The 12,356-nt window shown below is 41.5% G+C and overlaps 1 protein-coding gene across 2 annotated transcripts in view; it reads right to left on the bottom strand.

The window, feature by feature from the left end:
- The window catches only part of EGFLAM (EGF like, fibronectin type III and laminin G domains), a 394,377-nt gene that overhangs the window by 100,388 nt on the left and 281,633 nt on the right, over window positions 1-12,356 (bottom strand). For both annotated transcript variants that reach the window (XM_086361486.1, XM_086361484.1), the window contains exons 5-6: window positions 11,777-11,894; window positions 10,086-10,221 (exon numbers count right to left, since the gene is read on the bottom strand). In XM_086361486.1, coding sequence (XP_086217612.1) covers window positions 10,086-10,221; window positions 11,777-11,894 — 254 coding nt within the window. The remainder of the gene's footprint in view (window positions 1-10,085; window positions 10,222-11,776; window positions 11,895-12,356) is intronic.

The following is a 12,356-nucleotide window of genomic DNA, read 5'->3' as shown; positions in this document are numbered from 1 at the left end:
TTTTTGCCTCCAAGACACTGCTAGAGTAGTTTCTTCTAGCCTGAGCCGTTCCACGCCACTTCCTCTCTCCCCTTGTTCCTGATTATCACTGGTGTATTCTTCTTGGCTCCTTTAAGAAGCCTTCCCAGATTCCTTCAGAACTGGGTTAAATGTCAAAGTTGTGTTCCCCTAGGCCCCTGGACCTCCACCCCTGCCCACAACACTCACCACTCTGTACTCTGCTCCTCTGCCTTCCCCACTGGGCTGCTCCAGCAAAGGCAGCAGCCGATTCACCCCAAAATCTCTTGCACATGCTTTGCACACAGAGGATGCTCGATACGTACATGTTTGGGTGAATGTGTGCACATAAGGATGAACTGAACTGAACTGAAATATCTTCAGGCTTGGACACTGGGAATAACATGATGCCCTAAACCAGAGGGTGGCAAACTTCAGCTGGCTGTCAGTTCTTATAAAGTTTTATTGAAACACAACCACACCTATTTATTTAGGTATTATCTATGGTTGTGTTCTGGCTACAAAGGCAGAGTTCAATAGCTAAGATAAAGACCATACAGCTGCCAAAGCACAAAATATTTACTATCTGGCCCTGTAGAAAGAGTTTGTCAACCCTTGGTCTAAGACAACAGTCTTTATGTAACCTTGTTTGTGCTATTTTAACCATCTGTAGAAGCCTGGAATCCCTTTTTAGAATAATATCTTTAAATGCATAAAATGCATTGGATTACCAAGGAAACCTATACCAGATTAAATATACTAGAAACAATGACCTAAACAATAATAAAATTATGATAAGTCAATATACGTATCATTATACTTCTTCATTAATGCAGCAAATAATACCTAGATATGGATTCATTAACTATAATAATTTCATCTTAGTAATATGCATAAATGGAACTTTGAGATATATGCAACAATTGTAACGGGATAAGAACATATCTATGATTCTAAAGATGACAAAGGCATAGGAATTGCTAATGCCACTGCAGTTGACTATATTTGTATTTGAATAAATTAAATTTCAGCTGGTAAAGCTAAGGATGAATTTTTGTCCAATCAAAGTTCAGGGACCCCTGGCCTTCTATCCATGAACCCTTTGGGGACACACAGACTGCAGGTTAAGCACCCTGCTTTAAGATCCCATAGATTATCCAGAATGAACACAAAGGAGTGAAAGAAAATCTCATGCTCAGAAAGGTCTCTAAGTCTCTCAATTTTACAGAGTTGGTTTTAGGCAGGATTTGCTCTACATTAAAATGAACTGCAGAGGAAGTCCAAAACTGCTAAGTAATCACAGTCAAGGAAAAAAAAAAACAAAACGATGTATTATTTGACCTTCAGCTTTCTTCATTTATGAATTGGTTCAACCCAACCAAACGACAAACAGATGGATAGAATGGAGTAATGCTAAACTCAGCTGGCAAGTTGTCCCTGGCGGGGCACTAGAGAGCTCACTTTCATTTACAGTTTACAAATGACTCCCAATGCTGGTATGCAAGAATTCGATTTGTGTCACCTCCCATCAATCTGACCCAGGATTACATCAGGAAAGCTCACGGTAGGAGGCACTGAAGCTTTAAGCGATCAATTTGTAGAACTGTAGGTGAAACTTCTGCAAAAACATTCAGAATCGCCCTTCCTTTTGAGCCTGAGTGGAGAAACTTGATGGCTACCAGAATTTCTAGGACGAGGCACCACTCTGGAAGGTGGTTCTGAAATTTTCAATTTGGAAACTAAAGGTAAAAAAGGAGTTTTCACAAACCACCACTTGTTAACATGAAATGGTGAAATGGTAGCCGACAGCCAAACAAGCCTATTCTTGCTTATTTCTACTTCTACTGTTGGTGGCAAGGAAGGTTCATAATTAGCACAACTTTCTTAATACTTTGATGACAAGAAAGGGGGTTTTTTGTTGTTGTTTCCTATTCTCTCCAAAATTAATTAATTGTGTAAGGACAATTCTTTAAATATATCAAGTTTATACTTTTGGGGGCAGGAAAACCAACACAGAGCTACATCACTGTTAAATGTTACAGACATTTGCCCAGTTATTGCTATAAACTCTAGTAAAACACTATGAAACAAGTTGGCAACTGGCAATTCACTTGCCTGTTATAAAGTCTCCAAAATACAAGTTATCATTCAATATGAAATAAAATCACAATGGGAGCCTTCAAGTTAGTCTTATGCATTAGGTATTATCTGAAGTGTTACCACATACCGCTATCCCTTTTACGATGAGAAAACAAAAGCAATGAACAGCTTTGGATTGGGGGGAAGGAGAGGAGACATGCGTGCATATCCAGTTTGGGTTTTGTCTGTTTATTTTTTTTTCTATAGTTGTTAAGGAAGGATGTTGGTTACTGTTGTGGCCTTGGAAATTAGTGCTAAAGGATTCACTGAATCTCCTGTGATTAGTGTGGCCATAAGTTTCCATGTGGCTCAGGGCAAAGAAAAGAGTTGACATTTAAAAACATTCTTCCATAAGCCACTCTTCTAAACATTGTGCGTGCTCAGTCACTTAGTCTTGTCTGACTCCTTGTGACCCCGTGGACTGTAGCCTGCCAGGCTGCTCTGTCCATGGAATTCTCCAGGCAAGAATACTGGAGTGGGTTGCCATTTCCTTCTTCAAGGGATCTTCCCTACCCAGGGATCGAACTTGCATCTCCTTCATTGGCAAGCAGATACTTTTACTACTCCACCACCTGGGAAGTAGACATCTATTTATCTTCACAACCCTCCTGAAGTATCCACAGTTGTCATCCCTACTTTACAGCCAAGGGAAGTAAGGTTCAGAGGGTTAAGGATCTTGCTAAGTTGGCAGCTATTTGTTGACAGTCTCTGGATTCAATCCCATGACTGCCTATGTCCAAAGGTTCTCCAGCACCTGTTTGAAATGTGCTATGTTTCCTCCATGCTAGGCATCTTATTCCAGAGCGGAGCAAGTCAAGATGTTACCTGCATGTCCTGGCAAGGAAGACAGACACTGATCAAGTAATTAACAAGTGTGCTAAGTGTTGCTAGTAAATGTTGCAGGTATACCTAACCTAGTCTGAGGTGGGGGCAGGGATTCAGGCAAGGCTTCGTAGAGGAAGTGGTACTTCAGCAGAGGAAATGAAGGATGAACAACAGTTAGTTAGCTAGGTAAAGAAGCGGAAGAGCCATCCTAGCAGAGGATAGCAAGCATAAAGACCTCTAGACAAGAAAGAACACGGCTATAAAGGAAAACAGAAAAGACCTATCATAAAAGCCTTACTAAGAATCGTTTGCACTGATTGAGCACTTACTGTATAACAAGTGCTGTTCTGTGCATTATGTAGGCATTAACTCATTTAATCTCATAACAACTCTGTGAGGTAAGGAAATTATCTCCATTCTTCTATCTGAGGCACGGAGAAGTTAAGTAATCTAGCTAAAATCTTATGGTTTAAAAATGGTGGAGACTAGCGTTGGACAAGGAGGCAGGATCACAAGGACAGAAAATCAGAGTCATCAGATTTTAGAAGTCAAACTGTTCAGCATTATTTCACGTGTAAGAAAGCTTAAAACTGGAATCAAGCCACTTGTCCCCAAGATCAGAGGCCAGCTCAGAACTGTGTCTTCTGATTTCACATGTGGACAAACTTGAACCCGAGAGATAATACCAAATACTGGACTGTAAGACTCAGTTCTGAATGGAACACTTCCTTAACCTTCAAAGACGGTGACCTTGACCATGAGTCACACCATGTCATCCCTTAAAACTATTCAAGGAAAATCCATAATCCATTCAGCTTCCACTCTGAATCCCAAACTTGATCTGCATTTCAGGAACAGTCTTTGCAGGGTCAATGCCTAAGAGGAAACTAATTAAATTCACTTGCTACTTCTAGCCCAAGGAAGTTGATGATGGGATGGAAAGACAGATGATGACTTTGACAAAAATATCAATTTGTAAAATAATTTTCAAAACCCACCCAGGTGTGCATGACCTTGAGATTCTCAAGTAAAACCAATATGTAAACATTACAATTAGTTTAAAAGCAGCTCTGCGTGAAGATGAATTTTCCAAGTCTTATTAGGGAAGGCATCTGCAAGGGACCAGGGAATTATTTAGGCAGAAAGGTGTGAAAGAGAAAAGAGAGGCAGCACTTCTCTTTCATATTTATTAGTATTCCTGTCTTGGGTTGAGATTTAGAGATCATTTCTTGACCTGTGTCCCTAAAACACACAGAAATGTTTTGAACTTTCACATGCACTCAAAATTAGCCTTAGTGGCCTTTTTATTGAAAATTACTGAAAAGAGTTTTCATCTGTCCTTTCTAACAGTGGACAGTGCAAAGCTCTGAAGCAATTTTAATCAATCAGGTTACACCTATAGAAAAAGCTACATAGTGAGCTCCCTGCATACAAACCTTCAAGTTGTGAACTTTCAAAATGTGAACATGTGTTCACATGGCTAATCATGTAAGTTAGTTCACATGTCTGGTGTCACATGCATATATCCGCTACAAATGGCTGTGTTTTTGTGTACTTTACTGTACGGTACTGTACAGGATACAGCAGTACAGAATCTTTATTTCAAGCTCAGGATGTCCAGAAGCAAGCACAAAAGCAGTGGTGAGGTAGCAGGTACTGCTGCACTCTTCAAGGTACTGTACTGTAAGATTAAAAATGTTTTCTCTATTTTTTTTATATATTATTTTTGTGAAAAATGTTATAAACCTCTTATAGTACAGTCATATATAGGCAATTGTGTTAGTTCGGTACCTACTTTGCTGGACATGAAAAAAATTGGATTTACGAATGCACTCTCAGAACAGAACTGGTTCATATGTAGGGGACTTGCTGCATGCTGCTGCTGCTGCTGCTGCTAAGTCGCTTCATCGTGTCTGACTCTGTGCGACCCCATAGACGGCAGCCCACTAGGCTCCTCTGTCCCTGGGATTCTCCAGGCAAGAATACTGGAGTGGGTTGCCATTTCCTTCTCCACTTACTGTATAGGTAAGTTAAATAAAAACTATTTTTACCTTTAACCAACTTGATAGATAGCATATATGGAACATGTTACCTCAATTGAAACTTCAAAGGACTATTTTTCCAGGCCTTTGGATTTTCATTGCCACCATAGTATATACTTTTTGCTTATGAGAAAAACACTTACCCTAGGGAAATTCTTAGGCAGAAGGAGGAAAGTTTCTCAGATATTTATAGCCAAAATATTTCAAAACATAGGTAGCTATATTTATGCTTGGTTCATATTTCAATAAACACTAAGATTGCTGCCCACAAAGAAATTTTTAGTATCACTTTAGAAATAAAATACCTTTCCTACCTCAAATGCATGGTTTTTCTGTTCTAGAAAAGCAGGAGGAAAAAGTTTTAAAATCATTGCAAGATATGTTACAGCCTGCAGGCTTACTTAGAATTTGCTTCTTCAAATATTTTCTACACTGATTAAAAATTTAAAATCTACTGTAAATAAGGAAGCTAATGAATAGCCCCCAGGGCAACCTTGGGAGAGATTATGAAAATTACTCTCATCTGAAAGCGTCATCCTGCCTAAGTCAGAAACCAAACTTCATCTCTGATACTGAGAGCGTCTGTTTAAGGTGCTCATGCGTAGGTATCCTCCAATTTACAGGATATAGAAGCTGGATGAGGAACAAAACTTTGCTTGGTCCTAAAGCCCATAACTTAAGAGAGCATGATAAATACATGAAATGTCCAAATGGAATTTTCCAGGCAAGAATACTGGATTGCCATTCCTTTCTCCAGGGGACCTTCCAGACCCAGGGATTGAACCCGAGTCTCCTGCATTGCAGGCAGATTCTTTACTGTCCAAGCCACCAGGGAAGCCCCCTTTCATGCATCACACATACATGAAGTGTCCAAATATGAACAAAACTAGCAGAAAAGCAGTCAGTGGCCCATCTATAGTTTTTCAGGTTAATCTTTTATTAGCCAATTAAATATTTCCTCGGAAAATTTTTAGTCTATTTTGTAACAGTGTCTTTGATATCATTATCCTTGTTGAATAAGAACCGCAACTGATGGATAAGCGCCTACCACGACAGAGGACTGGAATCTCATCTTCCAGTGATAGAACTCAGACAAGAACTTCACATTCAGGTGAAACCTGAGGATAACCACTGGCAATACACTGATTCTACAATTTCTTAGCCTTGGGCTGTCAAAAGCCTGCCTCTTGGGTATAAAATAAACATTTTGGCTCACATAGAGACCTGTCACAGGTGTTTCTGTACACAGGAGGTATCTGGGCAAAAAAACCTCAAGTTAAGCATTAAACAGACCTCTCTGGGAAAAAAGAAAACTGAAGACCCCCAAAGTCTCTCTCACACTAACGCAGTTTCTGATTGAGAGTCCAGGAAAGCTCTCTCTAAACACATATCCTCAGGCTCTCGACTGAAATGGGATAGAGTCTGAGATGTTTACAAATGAATGTGGGGATTTATTTTGCAGCCAAACTCTAAATGCACAACAAGCTGTGAGAGCTTTCTTTCTGGAATAACAGCAAATAGCAGCCTAAGATGAGGCTTCCCATTTCTTCAGCCAGCAGGGCTCCAGGTGGGCTGAGTCCATGCTTACCTCTCCAAAGGTGGATCACAAATGCAAAGAGGATGTGGGGCTTTGTGGAAAAAGCACTGGGCTGGAAATCAGGAGACCTGAAGTTTAATTTTCATTTTGTCCCTAACCAGTCATTTTACCTTGGCAAAGCAACTTAAGCAATTGAGTCCCAATATCTTTCTTTGTGAAGGGGAAATAGTGGCATGGGGAAAAGGAACAGATACAGAATGTCTACTATGAATAAACTTTTTGAAGACTATAAGCAACAATTCTTCAATGAAGGTCACATTAGCTTAATACTACAGATGAGGAAATGGAGGTTCTGAGATAAACTAACTTGACTTAGAGTACGTATTCGGAAGAGATAACAGAAGCAGAATCCCTAGTATAGGAGCTGGAACCAGAAGCTAGCTTTCCCCATTCCATCATATTCCACTTGGAACACTTCAGTTTGAACCTAGCTTTCCAGGACATTGTAAAGACATACTTGTTAAGATAAACATAAAAAAAAAATTTAACAGTTTGTTAAAATGGTATAAACCTTTAAAATATTTATACACAGAATTTGGGGTCTGAGTCCCTCAAATGTTAGAGGCAATAACATTCTCAATGTTAAGATGCATCTTTTGCTGGAGAAGAATTACAATTGTTAAATGTAGGTACATAACACCCATATACACCTTACACTTGTTTCGATTTTTTGACATCTATGAAGTTCTTTCTCGTATGTGAATTTACTTGGTCCTCCTCATGATGCACTATAAGGTGGGAAGAAGCCATCATCCATATTTATTTATCACCCATATTTACTTATCACCCATATAAGGACAGCATAGTCAATGCTTTTGGGGCCTGTGTCACTTGCCCTTGTTCTGATTCAGCAGCAGCTGCGATACAGAGTTTCCTGTGAGCCTAACTTGCCTCTCAAGGCCAGCATAGAAAAAAAGCACACACTGTGCTCACGTCACTGCTCCTTCGATCCCTAGACCTACCTCCTTAATCCACAGGCCAGCCAAGCCTGGAAGGGTGGGAAGTTTGTTTTACCAGGGGAAAATGGCTCCTGTCTTTTTGATAAGCAAATTCAAGAGTAAATCTGTGCTCCAAAGAGAACTCCATGGAGTCAGACCCCTTTAGAAACCCCATTGCCTTTAGAAGTGACTTCTGTAACACAAGTCGTATGTCCTCCATCCCTCTCCTGACTTTCTCATTCCCTCTTCCAAATAAGTCTATTTTTACCAAAGTCCTCTTAAAACATTCTCCTTTTGGAGACTTCAAACTGTGTGGCTAAAGAAGGCGAAATGACTTACACAGTGCCCCCTGCTGGTGGCAGAAGAGGCAACAAGCACTCCCTTCCCATTCTGGTTCTAAATCCAGCCTTCAGATTCTACTTTTCATTTGTTGACACAGGTTGTTGTGGTTTAGTCCCTAAGTCATGTTCAACTCTTTTGCAACCCCATGGGCAGTAGCCCACAAGGCTCCTCTGTCCATGGGATTTCCCAGGCAAGCATACTGGAGTAGGTTGCCATTTTCTTCTCCAGGGGATCTTCCCGACCAAGGGATCAAACATTCTTTACCACTAAACCACCTGGGAAGCCCACATACAGGTCAAGAAACTGTAATTTTCACCTTTTACCAATATGTCAGACTTAATTTTTTTAAAAACACAGGTTTTACCACAAAATTAACAGTAAATGATAGCCATCATTTTTGCTGGAAGTTACAGAGATGATCTGCTGGGCTATTATGAAAAACATTGCACATTTTTCAAAATTTTAAAGTATTACATTTTGCTTTGCTTGTGTTGGGCCAGTAAATTAGAAATTATAAGTTTCACTCTAAGTTTTACAGATGAGAAAGCTAAGTTGTAAGAACTTCTGTTGTCACAGTTTTACTATTTGAACTAGGCTTAGAATCTTTCTACTCCGGGCACATTCCGGGCTTTGCCTACCAAATCTGTTCAACAGCAGGACTGTAGATTATCTTCAATGAAGGGCATTGGTCTGGAGCTTTGCTGAGAACATCTTTTATTTATTTTTAGATTTTCCCAGCATCTGTTCCTCCCTTTTCCATTAATTGCACAATTTTCCTTTAAGAATGCAACCTTAAGGAATCCTCAATTGGTATACTTCAGATCTGAGCGACCCACCAGTCCTTAGTTCCAGAACTCGGAATTTAAGTGCCTGGCTAATTAGGATACTTTTCTCCTTGGCCACTATGATTGGGACCGGAGCTTGGCCAACTAGAATAAATACTAAGGCTCTAATGTGTCCACTGAGAAAGACCCACTCTTCTCCGTGGGGAGCCAGGCTAGTAGACAGCAGGCTTTCAGTGCCTGGTGGCCATCTTGCCACATTATTGGAAGAGCCTGAAAATAAAGCCAATAAAGGGGGAAACACTGCACAGAGACGGAGGGAGACAGACTGCTGATGTGACACGGAGTTCACCTTCCTCGAATTTAGATTTGTCACAGGACTTGACCATCACAGGGACCAGTACATTATGGTCTCATCTTTCAAGCTCCTGCCACTTACAGTTCAATAAGTCCCTCCTGAAATAAGCTCTGTACTCAAGCCTTAAAGAGACTCAGTGCAGGACTTCTCTGAAGAAACAAATATCTGTTTTCTACTACCAAAAAACAGGCTAGGAAGTCAAGAAACGGAAGCAGAGCTAATAAAATCTTGGCAGAATCCTTTGTCCCAGCTTCAGAGAGCCTCAGGAATGAGGTGCTAAATAAGTCTCTTTATGAATCCGTGAAGCAACTGGCCTCAGACAAACCCTGTCACTTTTAATGTAGAGAACACCAACTCCACAAACTTTGTTTTCCTTAGCTAGGTGCTCCATTCAAAATTCAGCTGCAACTAGAGCTCAAAGGAAGAGTCCTAGATGGGGAATTACTTTTGCTCATTGGTTGGTTGGGGTGTTCGGGTTTTTGTTTTTGCTTAAAATTACACAGCAGCATTGAGAATCCATGTTTTTACACCTGTAAGTTCTTAGAAGAACTTCTAATCACTCTTCTGCCCTCTGATGAGCTGAATATGAGAGCTAGAGAAGTAGATGAGAGAAAAAAGCTGAAACCAAACCAAGAAACTTGCCCCACAGCAATATGGATGTAAAGGAAACAATGCCCTGCAGTTGCTTTTAAAGGTTTTTTTTTTTTCCTCTCCCTCGAGAAAGTCACCATCAAACATACACTTCAATCATAGTATTTCAGAGCCAGAGAGTTATGTTTTGAGCTTGAAATGCAGTGGTGAGCTTGAAAAGCTTGTTGGCAGTGGTACCTCGGGAGTTTTCAGAGCCTAGGACAGTCTGACTGAGGCAGGGAAATGGGGAAGAGGTGAGTATAGACAGGTTTACCAGATGACCCACCATCAAAGAAGGCTAGAGACCGGTGTTGGCTCAAGTCAAGCCTCCAAGCCTTTGTCATCTCTTCAATACACATGCAATGGAGACTTCTACGGTGTTTGGAATACCTGAGGTCAATACATTTGGCTTCTGAACATGACACACAGACTTACCTGGTGAATTCCACAGAATAGTACTGAATAGGAGAGCTTCCTTCACTCTCTCCAGGTTTCCAAGACAGGGCCACCTCGGAATCAGAAACCACAATGACGTGCGGCTGCTGGGGTGCTGTTGGAGGCAGGCAGGAATCTAGGCAGGACAGCAAACAACTGGAGTTGGCTGTAGTCTTTGCCGTTGGAGAGGTTTCATGTATCCAAAAAAAACGTGCTTTCTACAACCTAAACATCTCTGTTCAGAACAGCCTCTCAAAGTCCAAACCAAAATAAGCATACACCCAAAAATCATAACTGGATTCTCCACTGGATTTGTATAAGGTTTATCAATAAGAGCTGATCTTCCCTTCCTCCCCAAGCTCCCCTGGCTGGAAATCTGACTAAATTAAATTATGTGCAGACTATTGACCCCAGGACACACAGTATTGTGTACCCTTTAAGACCTCTGTGCGCGTGTTGGAATTGATATTTACTTGAAAGTGAAAGCCACTCAGTCATGTCCAACTCTTTGCGACCCCATGAACTATACAGTCCATGGAATTCTCCAGGCCAGAATACTGGAGGGACGTAGCCTTTCCCTTCTCCAGGGGATCTTCCCAACCCAGGGATCGAAGCCAGGTCTCCTGAATTGCAGGCAGTTTCTTTACCAGCTGGGCCACAAGGGAAGCCCAAGAATACTGGAGTGGGTAGCCTATCCCTACTCCAGCAGATCTTCTCAACCCAGGAATTGAACTGGGGTCTCCTGCACTGCAGGCGGATTCTTTACCAACTGAGCTATCAGGGAAGCCCCTTGATATTTACTTATGAGGAAAATGAAATGCTTAATGTAACGGCACTTACTTTCCACTCTTCTGTGTGTGGACCTCCTCCCTTCCCCCCACCCCCATCATCAGAATACATGCCAATGGTAGGACATCTGGAAAGTCTCATGTGTGAAGATGTAGGATGATTCTATCACCCCAAGGTCACTGCTGTTACTATTTTCACATCCAGACTTTCACATCTGCCAACTTTACACTGTTGCTTTGGCCAGAAATATTTTTCCTGCCTCCTCTTCCTAGCAAAATCCTATGCAGATTTCAAAAGCCAGGCCAAAGATATGGTTCTTTCTGAAACCTTCCTAAGACTTGGGGTGAGGAAGTGCTCCCTCTGAGTGCTCCAGAGCCGTGAGTGGACTCAGATAACACTGAGTTACACGCTAACCATGCACCTCTCCCTCCCCAGGGAGCTCCTGAGAGCAACGACGCTTTTAGACCACCTGCGTCCCCCCGTACCCACCGCACCACCACCTCAGTGAGCACTTGTTAGATTTCCCTGGCCTGTAAAATCTCTTTTCCCACCCCTCTTCCTCACCTTCTTAATTCCCACTTACTTATCAGATGTCTACTTAGCAGTTACGTCCTTAGGGAATTCTTACTGCACCTCTATATCGGATCTTACAAAAGAAGATCTTATATCATGTTGGAAAACACTTGTCATTATCTATGGCCACACACTAAATAGATAATATCTTGACCCATCCTGCTAAGTTTTAAGAGGGCAGGGGCTGTGCCTATTTTGTTCACCACTGAATTCCCAGAGCCTAGTGTAGCCTGGCACAGAGTCGGTCCTCATTGGTATATCTGAATGGAGGAATGAATGAATAGCCCTAAATAACAGTTCTTATTATTAATGAATCAGACCCATTTTACCTTGGGGCAAAGTAGTAACATGCTGAGGAGAGCTAAGCCGCCCTTTGCCAGTCTGGCTGTAAGCTGCCATGCTCACGCGGTATTCAGTGCCTGGTTTCAAATCTCCAATCACTTCCTCCTGTACATGACCAAACATGAAATGTATCAATGATCAGAAGTTCCTTTGAGGCCAACCAGACAATTTCCATGAGGGCTGCATCTTGAGGCCCTTGAGAAATTTGCTTGGGAGATTGTTTTGCTTTCTCTGTGTGCATGTGTACCAAGTCATTTCAGTCATGTCTGACTCGGTGCAACCCTAGAGACTGTAGCCCGCCAGGCTCCTCTGTCCATGGGATTCTCCAGGCAAGAATACTGCAGTGGGTTGTTGTGCCCTCCTCCAGGAGATCTTCCTGACCCAGGGATCAAATTCACGTCTCTTGTGTCTTCTGCATTCGGAGGCAGGTTCTTTACCACTAGAGCTACCTGGGAAGTCGTTTGCTTTCTCTAGGATTGGCCAAGTATTTTAATTTGCAAAGAGAAAAGCATCATGATGTATTTCCGAAGACTAGTGAATTATGTTTTATTGGAATATATACACTGT

Source organism: Bos grunniens, chromosome 20 (genome assembly GCF_055505025.1).
Source record: "Bos grunniens cultivar Pamir isolate PY7600 chromosome 20, Bosgru_T2T1.0, whole genome shotgun sequence".
NCBI classification, from domain to species: Eukaryota; Metazoa; Chordata; class Mammalia; order Artiodactyla; family Bovidae; genus Bos; species Bos grunniens.
This window is presented reverse-complemented; position numbering and strand designations above follow the sequence as displayed.